Genomic DNA, 21,743 nt, shown 5'->3' on the forward strand with positions numbered 1-21,743 from the left:
CATTACTGCTAATGATCAAGGAGAGACTAACAATCAACTTTTTTTTCTGTTATCACATCTCTCTGTTTAAAAAAAAAAAAAGCAGTTTTACTAAGATATATTCTCACATCGTACAAATCATCTGAAGTATACAATCCCTGGCTCACAATGTTATCACATAGTTGTGCATACAAGCCCATGATCAATTTTAGAACATTTTCATTACTCCAGAAAAGAAATAAAAATGAAAAAGAAAACCCAAATTCTCCCATACCCCTTCCCCCATTACTAACCCATAGTATTAGTGTAGTATGTTTGTAACTGTTGATGAAAGAGTATTAAAATGTTACTGTTAACTAGAGTCCATAGTTTGCAGTAGGTACATTTTTTTTTTACCATATATCCCTCTATTATTAACTCCTTATAATAGTGTATACATTTCCAACTAACTTTTATTGTGTGGCTACTATAAGCTTTACAGATTTTCACTGTTTTGATCCTATGATGTAGGTGTTATTTCCCTACTTTATAGAGGAAGAAACTGAGGCACAGGAAGATTAAGTAACTAGCCCAAGATCACATATCTACTCATAAAGGGGTCAGTCAGTCTTAACCCCATAGCTAACTGAAATCAAGGTGAGATTGGAGATTGGAACACTTGGCCTCTTAAAGTTCTTTCCAACAACAGGGCTAAAGCAACTGATGGGGCCAGTGGTGCCACCCTGGATTTCTTTATTTGGCTTTGCCATTAAACCACTCACTTTTTCTTGACCTCAATTTTCTCATCATATAATGAAAGGGTTAGATGCAATGATCCTTGGTTCTAAACTATAGCTCAGAAGTAGGCATTTGGGAATTTGGTCTGGGGAGGCCTGCTAATGACATCATAGAGGGGAGAGTTCCACGAGAAGAGTCAAGCTTTCCTAGAAGTCCCAGTGCCATAGTTTGCACTGCATTCAGCTTAGGTGAGGAAAGAAATCCAGGAAGGTGTCTGTTGGACCCAAGTCTTGAGCTCTTTTCATCCCAGGGGTCCCAGCTTAGAGATGGATCAACCCTCAAGGTCTGAAAAAGCTCAAAATGAAACAGATGCCACTACTTTGGCTATGTTTTCTGGCCCCCACTCATCATCTCCACATCAAAAGCCGGGCCATGGTGGAACCCACCACCATCATGAGTCCCACCACCATGGTGAGTCCCACCATCATGGTGAATCCCATCATCATGATGAGTTCCAAGGCTCCCATGACAGTGCCTTATCCCACCACACTCACCACCATGGTGAAGCCCACCATTCCCATGGCCTGGCTTCTCCCCATGGTACTGTCCTCTCCCACAGTTCATATAGTGATGACCACTCCCACCATTCTGATGGTGAGCACCACCATGGCAGCAGGATACATCATGATGGGTTCCACCACCATGGCGGACCCCATCACCATGATGAGACTTCCCGGCATACTGGGCTCTATCATCATGGTGGGTCCCATCACCATGGTGAATCATACCACCACGGTGGGCCCCATCACCATGACGAGCCTTCCCGGCATAGTGGCCTCTATCATCATGGTGGGTCCCGTCACCATGGTGAATCCTACCACCAAGGCAGGCCCCACCACCATGACGAGGCTTCCCGGCATACTGGGCTCTATCACCATGGTGGGACCCGTCACCATGGAGAGCCTTACTACCACACTGGGCCTCACCAACATGACGAGACTTCCCACCTTAGCGGACAGTATCATCAAGGTGAGTCCTCCCACCACAGTGGGTTCTATCACCATGAAGCCTACCACCATGGAAGGCCTCTTCACCACGGAGAGACTTATTCCCACCAATCCTACCACCATGGCATGCCTCACCACCATGGTGAGCACCACACCAGTGAGTCCCACCATGGCGAGGATCATCACGGCGAGCATCCCCACCATGGCGAACACCACCACCTCCACGGCAGGCAGCACCATGGCAAGCACCACCGCGGCGAGCATTACCACGCCTCCCAACTCTTTGCCCCATTCCAGTCCCACAGCAAGCTCAGTTCCTCCCTTGGCTCTCCCTATTCTGCTATCACACCCCCCTACCATAGTGTGACACACATCGAGAGCTCGGCCCAGGGTGTTGCTCGGTCCCGCAGTGTGGTTCATGCACAGGACTCCCAGACCTCCAGCAAAGTTTATCCTCAAAGCTCTTCCTCTCAAGCTGCAGAAAGCTGGCAAGAAGATGAGCAATTTCAGAGGCGCAAAAGTGAGTCTTTATCCATCCCACCCCACAGCACCCCACACTGCCCCGTCCAGATTCCAAACCCAATCTAGGTCCCGCATGACCTTCTGTGGCTCACCTGATATGTATCCCATCAACCATTCACTCACCTGACTGTCATCTAATTTTTGATTCCTTGAATTATGGACCCCGTCAGACCATCAGCTATTTGTTTATTCAGTCACCCATTCATTTCTCAAACACTTACTCTTGTCTAACATGGGTGCTTAGAATTCCTGGGCCCTAGCAGCAGAGGAAGAACTCCAGCTCAACCCCTTCCCTTGTGAGGCTCCAATGCCAGGGTCTGGGAGATATGCCCACTGAAACAACAGTTCACAAATCATCCAGGAATGAGAGGCTATCCTCCTCCTTCTCAGAACATTTGCCATTGCAGATTCTATCTGCCCATGTTTCCTCTGCTAAACTGTGAGCTTCTGGAAGGTGGGGACTGGGACCCAGTGACCGAATGAGTTTGAGGGCATAGAAGGACCTTGGCTTTTAACTCACAACCCTCCAATCTTCGCTCCTAAGAGGAGTTTAGTAAGCGTGGCAACACTGTCATGAAGCAAGGAGTTGTTGGAGCAGGTATGGGTGAGTGTCTAATTGGATGGGGGCAAGGAAGGCAGCCAAGAGGAGGGGCTGTTTCAACAGGATCTTAAAAGAAGAGGGAGGCTTGCCGAAGAGGATCGGGTCCTCCATGCATATACTGCAGCATGAGCAGAGAAAGTTAGGGAGATGTGAGCATGTGAGCCCCGAAGGCCTGCTCAAAAAGACTCTGAATACCAAATAGGCTGGCAGCTGCCCATGGAAGGGGACAGTGGTTCCCATACTAGCACTAGACTAGCACAAAGGCACCTCAGTACCTGAGTCAGGCAGGCAAACGTGAAGGGTGAACCCGGATCCTCTCAGGAGGGTGTCCGGGATCCCCAGGCCCACTGCCTGCCTCCTACCAGCCGGCAGGATGCAGCGGGCTCACAAGAAGCTGCACTCTGAGAACATCTTCCGTTGGTTGCTGGAAAAACTAATTGATTTCATTCGGGACCTCCGGAGAATGCTCAGGGACCTGACTCAGTCCCTGGTCTTTGAGGCCTTCATCTTCATCATTGTGTGCCTCAACACCATAGTGCTGGTGGCCCAGACCTTTGCTGAGGTCGAGATCCGCGGAGGTAAGTGCTGGAGAGCCCTGTGCACGTGGAGAGGGTGCCAGATGCCATGCGGGGGTCTCCTGTGGGCCTGACCTTGAGCTGGGTGATTTATATGCCTTAGCTCACCTGACCCACCTCCCTGGGGAATAACATTCCCCCTGTATTTGGAGACGAGGCTCAGGGAGATGTCGCGGGCCGTTACACAGCCAGCCAGCCAGAGTCAGAAGGGCCAGATAAAAGGGGGACCCACTGCTTGCGGCTGTGGCCACTAGAGGGCGCGTCAGCTCTGAGGTGGCTGCTTTGGGCGGGAAGGGCCCCGAGCCCGGGAGGAGGTGGCCCTGGAGTGGAGAGAGTATAAAGCCTGTGCAGGGCTGATGTCTGACACCCTGGCAAGGGTGAAAGAAACTGAGGGGAGAATAGTAACAATAATAATAGGCATCTAGGGCGGAGCTGGGGAGAGCCTAGGGGTCGGAGCTTGTGTGAGGTCCCAGTGGTGGGGGGAAGAGGAGCCCGAGGTGGGGGCTGGAATGGCCCTGAGCAAGCTCCCGGCTCCCCTACAGAGTGGTACTTCGTGGCCATGGACTCTGTTTTCCTCTGCATCTATGTGGTGGAAGCCGTGCTGAAGATCATGGCCCTGGGCCTCAAATATTTTTCTGACTCTTGGAACAAGCTTGGTAGGTGGGGATGACTCTGTGCGTGCGTGCGTGCATACGCGTGTGCGTGCGTTGTGCGTGCGTGCGTGCGCGCGCGCACGTGGTGGGAGCCACTGACCTGCCCCGGGGGAGGCTGATGACTCACTAGGGCCAGGGAGTGTTGGCATAGGGCCCCGAGGGGATCCAGGCCGTAGCCATGGGCGGGGGTGGGGGGCCTGGGCAGGAGTCCGCCCCACTCAGACGCCCTGCGCCCCCAGACTTCTTCATCATGGTCATGGCCTTGCTGGACTTCGTGCTCATGCAGCTCAACGCCCTGTCCCTACGCTCCGTCTACAACCAGAGCATCTTCCGGGTCCTCAAGGTCCTGAAGAGCCTGCGGGCCCTGAGGGCCATCCGGGTGCTGCGGAGGCTCAGGTCAGCCTGACGCGACTGCCGCCCTGGTCTGGGGACCCTGCGAGTCCAGCGGTCGCGGGCTTGGGGCGCTAGCCCTCTTCTGAGGCGCCTCCCGCTGGACCGGGTCCCTTCGTTTCCCAGGGAGGGGCCGGGAGGGACTCGCCCCCCCCCTGCCTTGGGGACCACCTCTGGATGCAGGGCGGAGACCCCCCTTTCCCCCCTCTCCGACCCCCGCCCGCTTCAGCCTCCGGCGCCCTGTGCCCACAGCTTCCTGACCAGCCTCCAGGAAGTTACGGGAACCCTGGCACGCTCCCTGCCTTCCATCACGGCCATCCTCATCCTCATGTTCACCTGCCTGTGTATCCTGTGCTGCGGGAGCTGCGGGGAATGGGGCGGGGGGTGGGGGCGGCCTGGGAGAGGGGATAGGGCCCCGCGAGCCCATTTAGGCCCTGAACAGCCAGTCCTCTTCTCCGTGGTGCTTCGGGCCCTGTTCCGCCATTCTGACCCCAAGCGCTTCGGGAACATCTTCACCACCATCTTCACCCTCTTCACCTTGCTCACCCTGGACGACTGGTCTCTCATCTACCTGGACAGCCGAGCCCAGGGTGGGCCAGGTCCCAGGCTGGGTAGAGGGCCTGGGACCTCGAGGGGTGTCTCTGAGGCCTGCTGGCTGGGGCATGGTGAGGGGCAGCTGGAGTCAACAGCTCAACAACCCCTCTCTCCCAGGCGCCTGGTACATCATTCCTATTCTCATGGTTTACATCATCATCCAGTACTTCATCTTCCTCAAGTGAGAACCCTGCTCCTGCTTTGCCCCCCAACTGTACTGCACTGCCCCACCCCCTCCCTACGCAACCCCTGGGCGCCTCCACCCCAGCCCTCTCACCCTCCTCATAGCATACTGAAGCCGGGGCAGGGGCATGGCCTCTCCCACAGCCTCTTCCTTGAGAGTGACCCTCCTCGTCCCCCAGCCTGGTGATTGCTGTCCTGGTGGATAACTTCCAGATGGCCCTGCTCCAAGGCCTAGAGAAAGTGAAGCAAGAGGTATCAAGAGATTGCTGGGCAGAGGGACGGGATCAGGGAAATGCAAGGAGGCGGGCACAGAGGCTAATTCCCTGGAGGGGAGGGATGTGGGGTACTCCCGGGATAGGCGGACATGGGACCCTGACAGGACTGAGGCCTCTTCTTCCCAGAGGGCCGCCCGGATCCATGAGAAACTGCTGGATGACTCACTGACTGAGCTCAGCATGGCAGGTACGAGTCCTGTTCCACTTGCCCTCCGAGGTCCACCCTACTTGCGGGGTGGGGAGTGGGCAGGGGGGCTGGCCTCTTCTTCCCTCCACCCTCCTTTCAAAGCCAGACGCAGAAATCCCCGGCTCAGCTTGAGAGTATTTAAAAAACTTTCAGTGTTTAGAACTCTAGTTCAAAGGACTCTGGGACAATCCTCCAAAAGTCAGTTAAACTAACAGTTAATTTCTTTAAATGTTTTTTATTGTTAAATATAACTTATATACAAAGAAAAGACAGAAAAAGCAGTGATTTTCAAAGTACACCTCAAAGGTAGATACAGAACAGATTTCACAGTTTGTTATGGGTTGCCATTATACTATTTCAGATTTTTCTTTCTAGCTGCTCCAAAACATGAAGCCTAGAAAATTTTTTTTTCTTTTTTGTGAAAAATAACATATATACAAAAAAGCAATAAATTTGAAAGCACATTGCAACAATTAGTTGTAGAACAGATTTCAGGGTTTGGTATGGGTTACAATTCCACCATTTTAGGTTTTACTTCTAGCTGCTCTAAGATACTGGAGACTAAAGGAAATATCAAGATAATGATTCAGCAATCATATTCATTTGTTAAATCCTACCTTCTCTCTATAACTCCACCATCACCTTTCTCCCACTCTTCAGGGATATCTGGGCTATGCCTGTCCTAACTTTTTCATGTTGGAAGGGGTTGTCAATAATATGGGAAAGTGGGGAAGAACTAGCTGGTGTTCTGGAGAGGCTGACCCCTCTGCATTTCAGGACTTATCTGGACAGGGACCCATCTGGAGGTTGTAAGTTTCTGGAATGTTAACCTACTGCATGGAACCTTTGTAGAATCTTATATAACACCCTAGATGTTCTTTAAGATTGGCTGGAATGGTGTTGGTTGGGGTTTGGCCCGTTATGGTAGGTAGCGATGTCTAAATGATGCTTGCGTAAAAGTAGCCTCTCGACTCTGTTTGAACTCTCTCAGCCACTGATACCTCATTTGTTCCACTTCTTTTTCCGCTTTTGGTCCGGATGGCATTGTTGAGCCCATGATGCCAGGGCCAGAGTCATCACTGGGAGTCATCGCCCATGCCACCAAGGAGACGTCCACCCTGGATGTCATGTCCCACATAGTGGGGAGGGCCTTGATTTTACTTGCAGAGTTGGGCTTAGAGAGAGAGAGGCCACTTCCAAGCAACAAAAGAGGTCCTCCAGAAGTAACTCTCAGGCATACCTATAGGCGGGCTAAGCTTCTCCACTACATACATAAGTTTCACAAGATCAACGGCGTCCCTGTATTTGACACAGTATTGGGTTTCCCCGATGGTAAAGTTTAATAGTTCCATATTTTTCCTCCCATCCCTCAAGGGACTTTTCCAGTACTTTTTGATTATCTGCTTAATATGCTCTAGTATATATCCAAGCATCACATTAAGCTATATGGGATTAAAGGCCCTCATTCTTATTCTGGGCTCCCTGTGTTTCAACTATTTAAATGATCTATCCAGACAGGTTAAGTTAGATTATATGCTACAGAAACTTTAAGTTCTGGACAAAATAAACCTTTCTTCCTTTGGTCTCAAAGAGTAAATGAGGTTCTCAAATATAGACAATGTCTTCCTTACCCTTGTATTCTGAATTACCTTAATCCCGACCTGATTGGCCTCATTCTTAACTCTACCAGGTTGTACATATATAAAACAGCTTCTCAAAATCCAGAAATAATAATTACTACTACATGTGACTGCTATGGTAGCTTACAATCTAGGTCCCACCTCCACGTCTACCTATTTCCTATATTTGAATTCAGCCTCATTACCTAGCTGTTCACCCATCTCTAACTTCCGTGCATCTCTAAGTCTCCTATATTCTGTATTATAAGCCTCTGATTTTACCTTTACCATGGTCTATAAAAGTGGAATCATACAGTATCTATCCTTGTGTGTCTGGCTCATTTCACTCAGCATTATGTCCTCCAGGCTCATACATCTTGTTATGTGCTTCAGGACATCATTTTATCTTATTGCTGCATAATATTCCATCGTTATGTATATAACACATTTTGTTTATCCACTCGTCTGTTGATGGGCACTTGGATTGTTTCCATCTTTTGGTTATTGTGAATGGTGCTGCTATGAACATCCGTGTGCAAATCTCTGTTTGTGTCATTGCTTTCAGCTCTTCTGGGTATATACCAAGTAGTGGTATTGCTGGGTCCTAGGGCAACTCAATATTTAGTTTCCTAAGGAATTGCCTTTTTTCCATATCAGCTGTACTATTATACATTCCCACCAGCAGTGCATAAGTGGTCCAGTTTCTCCACATCCTCTCCAACATTTGTGGTTTCCTATTTAATAGCAGCCATTCTTACAGGTGTGAGGTGGTATCACATTGTAGTCTTGATCTGCATTTCCCTTATAGCTAATGAAAATGAGCATCTCTTCATGTGCTTTTAAGCCATCTTAATTTGCTCTTCAGAAAAATGCCTATTCATTATCTTTAGCCCATTTTATAGTTGGGTTGTTTGTTGTGTTGTTGAGTTGTATGATTTCTCTATGTATGCAGGATATCAAACCTTTATCCCATATATTTTCTCCCATTGAGTTGGCTGCTTTACCTTTTTTTTATTATTAATTTAAAAAAATTAACTAACACAACATTTAGAAATCATTCCATTCTACATATGCAATCAGTAATTCTTAATATCATCACATAGGTGTATGGTCATCATTTCTCGGTACATATGCATCGATTTAGAGAAAGAAATAGCAAGACAACAGAAAAAGAAATAAAATGATAACACAGAGAAAACAAAAATAAAAATAAAAAGTACAAAAATATATAAGAAAAAAATGGTCAGCACAATACTGCCTAATTGTAATGTAATTATGTTGGAATGCTGAATGAAGCTGCATCTGTGCTTTACCTTTTTGACCAAGTCTTTTGAGGCACAAAAACATTTGATTTTGTGGAGTTCCCTTTTATCTACTTTTTCTTTTCTTTTTTCTTGTGCTTTGGGTGTAAAGTTTAGGAAGCTACCTGCTATTACTAGGTCTTGAAGATGTTTCCCTACATTTTCTTCTAGGAGCTGTATATTTAGGTGTTTCTTATATTTAGGTGTTTGATCCACTTTGAGTTAATTTTTGTATAGGGTCTAAGGCAAGGGTCCTCTTTCATTCTTTTGGTTATTGACATCCAGTTCTCCCATGCTTATTTATTGAAAAGTCTATTTTGTTCTAGTTCAGTGGATTTGGGGGCCTTGTTGAAGATTAGTTGACCATAAATTTGATGGTCTATTTCTGTGCTCTTGATTAAATTCCATTGGTCAATACTTCTGTCTTTGTGCCCGTACCATGCTGTTTTGACCACTGTGGCTTTATAATAAGTTTTAAAATCAGGAAGTGTTAATCCTGCCACTTCATTCTCCTTTTTTAGGATGCTTTTAGCTATTTGGGATCTCTTTCCCTTCCAGGTGAATTTGGTAACTAGTTTTCCAAGTCTTCAAAGTAGGTTGTTGGAATTTTGATTGGTACTGCATTGAATCTATAGATTAATTTGTGTAGAACTGATATCCTAACTATATTTAACCTTCTTATTCATGAGCATGAAATGTCTTTCCACCTATTTAAATCTTCTTTGATTTCTTTTAGCAATGTTATACAGTTTTCTGTATACAAGTCCTTTACATCCCTAGTTAAGTTCGTTCCTAGATACTTGATTCTTTTAGTTGCTATTTTGAATGGGATTTTTTCCTTAATTGTCTCCTCAGTTAGGTCATTGCTTGTGTATAGAAACATTACTGATTTGCATATTACTTCTACATCCCCACCACCTTGCTGAATTTGTTTATTCGCTCAAGTAACTTTGTTGTCGATTTCTCAGGATTTTCTGAGTATAGTATCTTGTCATCTGCAAATAAAGAAAGTTTTACTTCTTCTATTCCAATTTGGATGCCTTTTATTTCTTTTTCCTGTCTGATTGCTCTAGCTAGAACTTCTAGTACGATGTTGAATAATAGTGGTACAGACAGCATCCTTGTCTCATTCCCAGTCTTAGGGGGGAAGCTTTCAGTCTCTCTCCATTGAGTATGATGCTGGCTAAGAGTTTTTCATATAGGCTCTTTATCATATTAAGGAAGTTACCTTTGATGCCTACCTTTTGAAGTATTTTTTTTTTTATTAATTAAAAAAAGAATTAACAAAACAATTAGAAATCATTCCAATCTACATGTACAATCAGTAATTCTTAATAACATCACATAGTTGCATATTCATCATTTCTTAGTACATTTGCATCAATTTAGAAAAAGAAATAAAAAGACAACAGAATAAGAATTAAAACAATAATAGAAAGAAAAAAAAACAAAAAAAACAAAAACAAAAAACCTATACCTCACATGCAGCTTCATTCAGTGTTTTAATATAATTGCATTACAATTGGGTAGTATTGTGCTGTCCATTTCTGAGTTTTTATATCCAGTCCCGTTGTACAGTCTGTATCCCTTCATCTCCAATTATCCCTTCTCTTTTTTTTTTTTTTAATTAACGGAAAAAAAGAAATTAACCCAACATTTAGAGATCATACCATTCTACACATGCAATCATTAATTCTTAACATCATCACATAGATGCATGATCATCATTTCTTAGTACATTTGCATTGGTTTAGAAGAACTAGCAACATAACCGAAAAAGATATAGAATGTTAATATAGAGAAAAAAATAAAAGTAATAATAGTAAAATCAAAACAAAACAAAACAAAACAAAACAAAACAAAAACCTATAGCTCAGATGCAGCTTCATTCAGTGTTTTAACAAGATTACTTTACAATTAGGTATTATTGTGCTGTCCATTTTTGAGTTTTTGTATCTAGTCCTGTTGCACAGTCTGTATCCCTTCAGCTTCAATTACCCATTGTCTTACCCTGTTTCTAACTCCTGCTGAACTCTGTTACCAGTGACATATTTCCAGTTTATTCTCGAATGTCCGTTCACATCAGTGGGACCATACAGTATTTGTCCTTTAGTTTTTGGCTGGATTCACTCAGCATAATATTCTCTAGGTCCATCCATGTTATTACATGGTTCATAAGTTTATCTTGTCTTAAAGCTGAATCCATTCTGCCATTCTATGTCTTTTGATTGGGAAATTCAGTCCATTAACTTTTAGTGTTATTACTGTTTGGATAATATTTTCCTCTACCATTTTGGCTTTTGTATTATATATATCATATCTGATTTTCCTTCTTTCTACACTTTACTCCATACCTCTCTCTTCTGTCTTTTCGTGTCTGACTCTAGTGCTCCCTTTAGTATTTCTTGCAGAGCTGGTCTCTTGGTCACAAATTCTCTCAGTGACTTTTTGTCTATAAATGTTTTAATTTCTCCTTCATTTTTGAAGGACAATTTTGCTGGATATAGGAGTCTTAGTTGGCAGTTTTTCTCTTTTAGTGATTTAAATATATCATCCCACTGTCTTCTAGCTTCCATGGTTTCTGCTGAGAAATCTACACATAGTCTTATTGGGTTTCCCTTGTATGTGACAGATTGTTTTTCTCTTGCTGCTTTCAAGATCCTCTCTTTCTCTTTGACCTCTGACATTCTAACTAGTAAATGTCTTGGAGAACGCCTATTTGGGTCTATTCTCTTTGGGGTGCGCTGCACTTCTTGGATCTGTATATTTAGGTCTTTCATAAGAGTTGGGAAATTTTCAGTGATAATTTCTTCCATTAGTTTTTCTCCTCCTTTTCCCTTCTCTTCTCCTTCTGGGACACCCACAACACGTATATTTGTGCGCTTCATATTGTCATTCAGTTCCCTGATTCCCTGCTCAAGTTTTTCCATTCTTTTCCCTATAGTTTCTGTTTCTTTTTGGAATTCAGTTGTTCCATCCTCCAGTTCACTAATTGTAGCTTCTGTCTCTTTAGATCTACCATTGTAGGTATCCATTGTTTTTTTCCATTTTTTCTTCTTTGTCCTTCACTCCCACAAGTTCTGTGATTTGTTTTTTCAGATTTTCTATTTCTTCTTTTTGTTCAGCCCATATCTTCTTCATGTCCTCCCTCAATTTATTGATTTGGTTTTTGAAGAGTTTTTCCATTTCTGTTCGTATATTCAGCATTAGTTGTCTCAGCTCCTGTATCTCATTTGAACTATTGGTTTGTTCCTTTGATTGGGCCATATCTTCAATTTTCCGAGCGTCATCCATTATTTTCTGCTGGTGTCTGGGCATTTGATCAGATCTCCCTGGGTGTGGGACCCAGCTGGTTGAAAGGTTTTTCTGTGGAATCTCTGGGCTCTGTTTTTCTTTTCCTGCCCAGTAGGTGGCGCTCGTGGCGGTCGTTTGTCTGCGGGGCAGTCGGCCCGGGAAACCGCGCGTGGAGGCGGGGGTCGCTGGCCGTGGCTTGGGGGAGTGCCGGTCCAAATTGCCCAGCTGGCCCGAGACGCCAAGCGTGACGGGAGGGCCCCGCTATCCAATGTTCCCAGTCAGACCGGGGAGCCACGTGCGTGGAGGGGACCCCAGACGCCAGCCACCCCAGCCGGGAAAACGTGCACCCCTCGGGTATCTCACAGCAGTGGATTCTCCCTACCCGTTCAGCCGTTCCAGAATGGGGTACGCTGTCTTTTTTGGTCTCTGTCGTGACTCCGGGAGCTGTTTCATATTGTTTCTGTTTCTTTAGTTGCTTTTCTGGAGGAGGAACTAAGACCCGCGCGTCTTACTAAGCCGCCATCTTCTCCGGAAGTCTTGAAGTATTTTTATCAGAAGGGATGTTGAATTTTGTTGAATGCTTTATCAGCATCAATCAAGATGATCATGTGATTTTCCCTTTTTTATTTATGTGCTGTATTACATTAATTGATTTTCTTGTGTTGAACCACCCTTGCATTCTTTTTTTAATTTACTTATTAATTAAAAAATTTTAAAAATGAACTAAACATTAACATATATAATCAGTAATTCACAATATCATCACTTAGTTGCATATTCATCATTTCTTAGAACATTTGCATCAATTCAGAAAAAGAAATAAAAAGACAGAAAAAGAAATAAAACGAAAACAGAAAAAAAGAGATTATACATACCATACCCCTTACCCCTTGCTTTCATTGATCACTAGCATTTCAAACAATTTATTTTAACATTTGTTCCCCCTGTTATTTATTTTTATTCCATATATTCTACTCATCTGTTGACAAGGTAGATAAAGGAGCATCAGACACAAGGTTTTCACAATCACGCAGTCACACTGTGAAAGCTATATCATTATTCAATCATCCTCAATAAACATGGCTACTGGAACTCAGCTCTACATTTTCAGATGGTTCCCTTCAGCCTCTCCATTTCATCTTGACTAACAAGGTGATATCTACTTAATGCGTAAGAATAATCTCCAGGGTAACCTCTCGACTCTGTTTGGAATCTCTCAGCCATTGACACTTTGTCTCATTTCACTCTTCCCCCTTTTGGTCGAGAAGGTTTGCTCAATCTGTTGATGCTGAGTCTCAGCCCATTCTAGGATTTTTCTCAATCCCTTGATGCTGAGTCTCAGCTCATTCTAGGATTTTTGTCCCACGTTGCCAGGAAGGTCCACACCCCTGGGAGTCATGTCCCACGTAGACACATTCTTGCATTCTTGATATAAACCCCACTTGGACTAAGAAATGATGATCATGCATCTATGTGATGATGTTAAGAATTACTGATTGCATATGTAGAATGGAATGATTTCTAAATGTTGTGTTAATTTCTTTTTTTCTTTAATTAATAAAAAAAAACCCACTTGGTTGTGGTGTGTAATTCTTTTAATGTGTTGTTTGATTTGCTTTGCTAGTATTTTGTTGAAAATTTTTGCATCTGTGTTCAATAGAGACATTGGCCTGCAGCTTTTCTTACAGCGTCTTTACCCAGTTCTAGTATTAAAGTGATGTTAGCTTCATAAAATGTGGCATGTAGAGTTCCTTTTTCCTTTGGTGTTCTTTTTGGACTATGTGATAAGATTCCCCTGTGAAGCCATCTGGCCCTTTTCTTTGTAGGAAGATTTTTGATGACTGATTGAATCTCTTTACCTGTAACTGGCTTGTTGAGATCTTTTATTTCTCCTTGAGTCAGTGTAGCTTGTTCTTATGTTTCCAGGAATTTGTCTATTTCATCTAAGTTGTCTAGTTTGTTGGTGTATGGTTGTTCATAGTATCGTCTTATGATTTTTTTATTTCTTCAGGGTCTGTGATAATGTCCCCCCTCTCATTTCTGACTTTGCTTATTTGTATCCTCTCTTTTTTCTCATCAGCCTTGCTGGTGGTCCGTTGATTTTATTGGTTTTCTCAAAGAACCAAGTTTTGGTTTTATTGATTCTTTGTACTGTTCTTTTGTTCTCCCATTCATTTAACTCTGCTTTAATCTTTGTTATTTCTCTTCTTTTATTTGTTTTGGGTTTAGTTTGCTGTTCTTTCTCAAGTTCCTCCAGGTGAGCAGTTAGTTCCTTGATTTTTGCTCTTTCTTCTTTTTTAATATAAGCATTTAAGGTTATAAATTTCCCTCCCAGCACAGTCTGTGCTGCATCCCATAAGTTCTGATGTGTTATAGTCTCACTTTCATTCATCTCCAGATAGCTACCAATTTCTTTAGCAATTTCTTCTTTGACCCACTGGTTGTTTAAGAGTGTGTTATTTAATCTCTATATATTTGTGTAAGTTCTTGTTCTTTGGTGGTTATTGATTTCCAGCTTCATTGCATTGTGATCAGAGAAAGTGCTTTGAATAATTTCATTGTTTTTAAATTCATGAAGACCTATTTTGTGTCCCAGCATATGATCTATCCTGGAGAATGTTCCATGAGCACTAGAGAAGAATGTATATCCTGGTGTTTTGGGGTATAATGACCTATATATGTCTATTAAGTCTAATTCGTTTATCAAATTGTTAACTTCTCCATTTACTTGCTGATTCTCTGTCAGGTTATTCTGTCTATGGAGAAGAGTGATGTATTGAAGCCTCCTACTATTATTGTTAAAATATCTATTGTTCCCTTCAGTTTTGCCAGTGTTTGTCTCATACTTGAGAGCACCTTGATTGGGAGCATAAACATTTATGATTATTTCTTCTTGGTAAATTGTCCCCTTTATTAATATATAGTGTCCTTTTTTGTCTCTTATGATGTCTTTACATTTAAAGTCTATTTTGCCCAATATTAGTATAGCTACTCCTGCTTTCTTTTGGTTACAACTTGGTGGAACATCTCTTTCTATCCTTTTCCTTTCAATCTATTTGTGTCCTTGTGTTTAAGATGAGTCTCTTGTAAGCAGCATATAGCTGGATTTTATTTCTTAATCTGTTCTGCCAATGTTTTTTTTAATTGCTAAGTTTAGTCTATTAACATTCAAAGTTATTACTGTAAAGGCGTTTCTTGAATCCACCATCTTATCCTTTGGATTTTATTTGTCAGATCCATATATTCATTTCCTTCTTTCTCTTTTTATACTTTAAGTTACCCTTACTGGTACTCTTCAATTCCATGTCCTCCTCCAGAGCTCCCTCTCCTGTCTTTTCTCTTCAGCTGGCAGAACGCCCTTTAGTATTTCCTGTAGGGCTGGTCTCTTTCAGCATTTGTTTGTCTGTGAAAATTTTAATCTCTCCCACAGTTTTGAAGGACAGTTTGGCTGGGTACAGAATTCCTGGCTGTAAGTCTTTCTCTTTCAGGATCTTAAATATGTCATACCACTGTTTTCTTGCCTCCATAGTGCCAGTTTAGTAGTCCAAATTCAGTCTTATGTGGTTTCCCTTGTATGTAGTAGATTGCTTTTCTCTTTCCATTTTCAGGATTTTCTGCTTTCAACATTTGAAAGACTGATTAGTATGTGTCTTAGGGAGGGCCTTCTTGGATTTATTCAATTTGGAGTTTGTTGGGCTTCTTTAATTTGCATATTTATGTCCTTTATAAGGGTTATTAAGTTCTCTCCCATTATACTCTCAACTAATCTTCCTAGCCCCTTTACTCTTCTTTTCTCCCTCTGGGACACTGATGATTCTTACATTTGTGTGCTTTATTTTGTCCATCATTTCCCTGAGATCAATTCAGATTTTTTTTTTTTTGCCATTTGCTCTTTTGTGTCTTCAAAATCAGTTGCTCTGTCCTCTAGTTTACTTATTCTTTCTTCTGCCTCTTCAAATCTACTGTTGTGTGTCTCTAGTATATTTTTTATTTGGTCTACAGCATTTTTAATCTCTGTGATATCTACTACTTTCTATTTATCCTTTCAGATTCATCTTTATGCTCTTCTAGTATCTTCTTGACCTCCTTTATGTCATTAGCTATCCATTTATTTTATTTAGTAGAGTTATATGGACATCTTTGATTCGTTGTTCCAAAGTCTGTGTCTCCTCCAGTGTTTAATTTGGTCATTAGGCTGGGCTATATCTGCCTGCATCTTGGTATGCTTCTTGATCTTATGTTACCTTTAAGGCATGTAAATATCTTGAAAGAGTAACTTTGGAAGTTGATTTCCTTCAGTAGTCTAAAGCTTTGTATTTGCAGGGTGAACGTGGAGCAGGATGCAGGGCACAATAGTGCCGTGATGGGTTGCAGCGCAGGTATAGGCATGGGTTAGGATGCTACACTAGTTCTTCTGGGGTTCAAGGCATGGGGTTGTGGAGATGAAGTGCGGGAACTGTGGGGGAGGGGTGCAGCTCAGGCAGGGCTTGCAGTGCAGGAGTAGGGTGCAGCAGGAGGTGGATGGCAGTTGCTGCATGAAGGCATGGGGGCTGCTGCACAAGCCGGATGTGGGTGGGCACATGAAGCAGAGGGGTCACTGGTATCAGCGTGTGGGATAGGTGGCACAGAGGTCAGGGCACAGAGAGGACAGGGTGTGGGCATGTCCTTGTGCAGGGGGAGGGCTCCAGGGGGCTGGGATGCAGATGTGAGAGTGTGTAGGTGCGGGGCACAGGTCACCGGGGTTGTAGAACATGGGTCAAAGGTGGGTGGTGTCGGGTGGGTGGGACCTGGCACAGGAGCAGGCATACAAGTGCAGGGGTGGGGGGCAGGGCTTGGGACAGGGGTTCACTTGTGTGCAGGAGTGGGGCTATATAGCACAGATGCACCCAGGAGCACCTGCCAGGTGTGGAAGCAGGGCATTTGTGCCAGGGAGTGGGGCAAGGATGTGCACATGTACGGGACAGGGTGTTGGGGTGCAAGAGTCAAGAGGTTGGTGCACGGATGCATGGGTGCTCTGCAGGGAGGGTGTGGTTGTGCACATGCATGGATCTGTGGTGTAGGGCCCAGGTGTGTGTGTGCGTGCGCAGAGTTTAGGGACAGCAGGGCCAGGATTATGCCTACATGAGCTGGGGGCAGGTGTGGCTCAGATTCACATATCAGTGCTTACCCAGAGCTGGGAGGCATTACGAGGGTGCACGCATGCATGTATCTGGGAGGTCCTTACACTAATGTACATGTGCGCAGAGCTCAGGGGGGACAGGGCAAAGTTGCAGGTGTGGCCCAGGTATGAAGGTGTGTGCTGGCAGCCTGGATACGCTGGTGACCACGTGCAGGGAGGTGAGGGTCAAGGGTGCACAGGTCTCAGGAGAGGCAGAACGAGACTGTGCATGTGCACAGGAGAGGTGGGTGGATCTGGGGCACGAGTGTATATGCACAGGGTAGGGCTTGGTGAGGATGTCAGGGTTCAGGTGTGCCAGAGGTGGGGGGAGTCTTGGGTCACGGGGGCAGGGGGCAGTGCGTGTGAGGGTAGCACATTCAAAGAATGTGGCTTGGCTTTATTTCTTGTTCCCATCTCCCTGTCCGTGCACTCTTGAGGACTCTGGGACTCTGGAAATGAATGTGCTAGGCTGTTTGCATTAGCTGGAGGGTCTCCAATTCTCTGCGTCTCAAGTCTTCAATTTTTGCAACCAGCGTTTCCCTATGTGGTGTAGAAGACCCTCCCAGGTCACTTATACCCTGGAATCGCCATCCCAGTCACCTTTCAGTCCCTTCTCTAGCTGACCTTGGAGTAGGGGTGAACTTGACCTATCCTATTCCACCATCTTCCCAGAACGTGACGGTCAATTTTTGAAAGACCTATTTGTAACATGGGTGATAAGCCAAATGAGGAGCCAGCAAACACCTGTTTCTATTAATAAATTATAAAGTTTACAGCTAGGAGATTAATGATAATAGCCCATACAAGCAATATGGATGCAGTTGCTTGTGTTAGCGAGTGCTTGGTGGCTGCTTCAGTTGCCGTTGGTCTTATGTAGGGTGTTTCACTGCCCTTGAGGGCTTTCTCAAGGGGTTACACACATTTGCAGATTCACTCATTATGAATTCAGTGTCTGCAGAGACGTAGCTTCCTGGACATATATACTTTCACACATCCGACTTTTTGGGCAAATTGATTTCCACTTGGTTTGCATTCTGCTTAAAGATCCTCAGAATTCAAGAATCTTATCTCCAGAATACTACCCTTAAGATCATCAAAGCCAGAGAACCCAGGAGTCCCAAGGTCATGAGGTCCCTTACCTGCCCTCCCCAAATGAACATTTGGCACAACATGCCTTAAGCATAAAAGGGAATTTGTTGGTTCAAATTACCCGGCAAGCCAAGGGGGCATGGGCTTTCCGGAATGGCCGTTTCCACAGCTCAGATGATCCGGACTTGGTTTCCTCCACCTCTCTGCTCTAGCCCACTGTGCGGCTTTGTTCCCAGGTGGATCTTCACTTCTGGTGGCCAAATGCCTCCTGCAACTCTAGACCCATTCCCTCAGTTTAGCCCACCCCCAGAGCTCCCAGCAGAAAGAGAAGTCCAATTCTCCCAACAATCCCAAGAAAGCCCCAGAAATGAACTGCCTTTGCTGGGATTAAATCCAGTGCCCATACCTCGACCAATCACTGTAGCCAAAAGGGAAGACTGTCCTGATTGGCCAGCCAGGCTGAGTCGGGTGTCCTTGGAGCTGGGGGTGGGGTCCAGCCCAGTTAGACAATATGGACTGAAAAAAAGGGATAGGGATGGTTCCTTGAGGGAATGGGATACTTTCACCAGAAGAAAAGGGAAGGGATGCTTGACAGGCAAACCCACAAAGAGGACGGCTCTGCTCTGCATACCTGGAGTAGCACCGTCTTTGGGAGCATCCTGGACAGAAACTCTTTTGGGCCCTAGTTAAATGTCTCCATGACATATAGGTTCTACACTCCACCGACCCTAGTTAAATGTCTCCATGACATATAGGTTCTACACTCCACCGACCTGCCCACCCTCTCTGAAACTGGGTACCTTCTTGACCCTCCCACCTTCTTTCTCCACATCCAGAGCTGGAAGAAAAGATGAGTGAAGCCACCAGGCATAAGCAGCTCATCGAGAAAAAGTTTGGGACCTTGACTGCGAAGTGAGGAGCCACCAAGGCAGTTGGAGTAGGGGGTGGGTGGTTTAGGTCTTAGGGTCTGGAGGCCTGATACAGGGGCTAAAGGGAAAGAACCGTTGCCTGTCTCTCTGGAAACGGAGTACCAAGGTCATGTCTACAAGGGATAAGAGAGCTCCTCTGAGGCCAAGGGCAGGGGAGTTGCAGGGCGGGAAGCTGTCTTGAGGAAACATGATAACCTGGAAGGCAAGGGCAAGGGCAGGGCACGAAGGTGTCCTAGAGGAGACATGATGACCCTGTGACTCATTCCCTGCTCTAAGGGCCCCACCTCCACAGCGCTCATTGGAGGATGGGTGGTCCTGAGTGAAGTGGAGGGCTGCAGGAAAGCAGGCAGGTGGGCACTGTCCCCATCAAGGCCATGACAACTGGGGGTGGGGGCTGTGCTTATTTATGATTGGAGGTCATTGGTACAATCTTTTGCTCCCCGGTCTCAGCCCTGACTCCATAAAATCCTTCTCCCTAAAATCTGAGCCCCATCTACCTCGTCCAAACTGGCTCCAAACCAGTAGACAGCGTAGAACTGCTGACTGCATCCTGGCCTCCCAACCCCCCTGGCCTCGCCCTCAGGGCCCAGCAGGCTCCTTTTCTAGGTAGGCCTGGCGTGTCCCAACACACTAAGCACTGTCACCCAAGCATACCAAATACTCTGCCACCTCCAGGCCCTTGTTCACAATTCTGTCTGCTTGGAACATTCTCTGCCCAATCCTGACTCAGCCAGTGCTGGCAGAGCAACTTGGCCACTTCCCCTCCTGGATAGAGTGGTCTGCCCTCCATGCTGCCACACATGGCCACCAGCTTAGCCCAGGCCCCTTGCTTCTCTGTGGTCCTTTCCTGGGTGATCTCTTGGCCGGCAATCTCTTCCCCACAGGCCCACCTCCACTGAGAGTGTTCTTTGTTTCACACCATTTTTACATCCTCTCTCCCTCCTCCTCTGAGCCTAAAATCCTGCAACCCACCATCCTTAGGATGAGCTCCAGGCTCCCTGCTTTGGGCCTTCCTGGGTGTCTGCACCTTCCACCCCCCCACCCCACCCCCACTCTGAAGCTCCCGTCTCCAAGTCTTGCTCCTGCCACTCCAGTCCTTCTCCCTGCTCTTCTTATCCTTTGGAGCATGAAAGCTGGTGAACCCCTACGTGTCTTCCAAACCCAGCTGAAATAGTATTTTCACAGGAAGCTTTCTCTGATCCCTGGAAATGGATGAGATTTCCTCCTTGGTCTCCTCAGCCCCCAGTGTTTACACTTATCACAATGCATGGATTTGCTTCTCTGGCTCAGACACAAGACTGAGCTTCATGGGAGCAGAGGCTGGTTCTTGTTCCTCTCTCTGTCCTTAGAGCGCCCTAAAGTGTTATAGATTGAGAAGGTGGGCGGGTGGGTAACTGAGCTGATGAATGGTCATTGAGTGGATGGATGGGAGGGTGGAGGGTGGGTGTTTAGGTGGGTGCCTGTAGAGCATGGTAAAGGGACTGATAGCTGTGTGGGTGGGTACAGGGAAGTCCGAGTAAATGGAGGGACAACTGGGAGAGGAGTGGATGGGTAGAGGTGTGGCTGGATGGGCGAGTGAATGCAGAGGCACATGGGTGGTGGATGGGTAGATGGTTAACTGGTTGCTTGGAGGGTGTGGGGCAAATGGAGGGGCAAGCAGATGGGTGATGGAGGGATGGATGGTTGGGAGGGGGAACTCTTAATAGTCATAGGCCTCTGTGGCACAGGCAGATGATGGGGCCTTTTTATATGGGGAAAATGAAAGGTCACAGAGCAAAGTTGTGGCCATGACGGGGAATGGAGGTCAAGGGTGATGTGTGTGTGTGTTGGGGGGTGGGGGTCACAGGAGGAGACACGTGGATGACTCTGGGGTGCAGGAGGCCCAGCCAGGCAGGTTGGGCCAGCCCTTGTCTCTGCCCCCTCCACCCCCAGGCAGCAGGAGCTCCTGTCCCACTACCTGCAGCTGGTGGCTGCGGTGGAGCACCATCAACAGAAATTCCGCTCCCAGGCATCTGTCATCAACGAGATCATCGACACTACATTTGAGGTGAACCAAGCAGGACAGGACGGGAGGGCACCCGAGGTGGTTAGGGCCCTGGAAGGCCAGGCAGGGAGCTCATTCTCTGAAGTGACCCTAGCAAGTCGCAGAGGCTTCTGGAAGGCAGAGGCTAGAGTCGGCCCATTTGTCCTGTCTCCCCCACCCCCTGCAGACTGGAGAAGAAGACTTCAGGAAATGACCCCTGGAGAGGGACAGAGCAAGCAGACAGCAACATCTGGCAAGCTGTGAGCTTACGCTCTGGCAGGATCCTCAGAGCCCCTGTCCCACCAGCTGGGGGTGGCAGTGGGTCAGACAAGTCTCCAGCTCTGCTGGAATGATCATCGAGCCCTTTGGGCTAAAGCTTCAACAGAGTTTTAAAATCCCAGGTGGCTCCGTGTCCTCCCTGGTACACCTGCACATGTGCGCACATGCACGGGTGTGTGTGACAGCTACATGTGAAAGGGCTATTCTGGGGATCCCCTGCCCCCGAGCATGTCCAGGGCCAGGAACCCCAGCTCAGCCCATGAGTGCGTTGGCATCAGTCAGAGAGGGATGCAGAAGCGGGCCAGACGCCGTTCCTGGGGGTGCCTAGTGGGGACAGCGTGGGAAGAAGCCTGCTTTGGGGACAAAGG

The 21,743-nt window shown here is 46.0% G+C and overlaps 1 protein-coding gene across 2 annotated transcripts; it reads left to right on the top strand.

The window, feature by feature from the left end:
* Positions 1 to 702: 702 nt before the first annotated feature.
* On the top strand, positions 703 to 21,496 carry CATSPER1 (cation channel sperm associated 1). 2 transcript variants are annotated; one of them, XM_077115658.1, is made up of 12 exons: positions 708 to 2,223; positions 3,192 to 3,404; positions 3,944 to 4,057; positions 4,294 to 4,450; positions 4,697 to 4,788; positions 4,891 to 5,034; positions 5,156 to 5,219; positions 5,401 to 5,473; positions 5,623 to 5,683; positions 18,981 to 19,056; positions 21,006 to 21,120; positions 21,284 to 21,496. In XM_077115658.1, exons 1-12 carry the CDS (start codon positions 1,023 to 1,025, stop codon positions 21,308 to 21,310), a joined length of 2,337 nt encoding a protein of 778 aa, XP_076971773.1. In that variant the 5' UTR covers positions 708 to 1,022; the 3' UTR covers positions 21,311 to 21,496. The 2 variants fall into 2 exon arrangements, with proteins under 2 accessions (XP_076971772.1, XP_076971773.1); XM_077115657.1 differs by lacking the exon at positions 18,981 to 19,056 and having other exon boundaries at positions 703 to 2,223.
* Positions 21,497 to 21,743: the final 247 nt, after the last annotated feature.

Source organism: Tamandua tetradactyla, chromosome 9, assembly GCF_023851605.1.
Source record: "Tamandua tetradactyla isolate mTamTet1 chromosome 9, mTamTet1.pri, whole genome shotgun sequence".
Taxonomy (NCBI): Eukaryota; Metazoa; Chordata; class Mammalia; order Pilosa; family Myrmecophagidae; genus Tamandua; species Tamandua tetradactyla.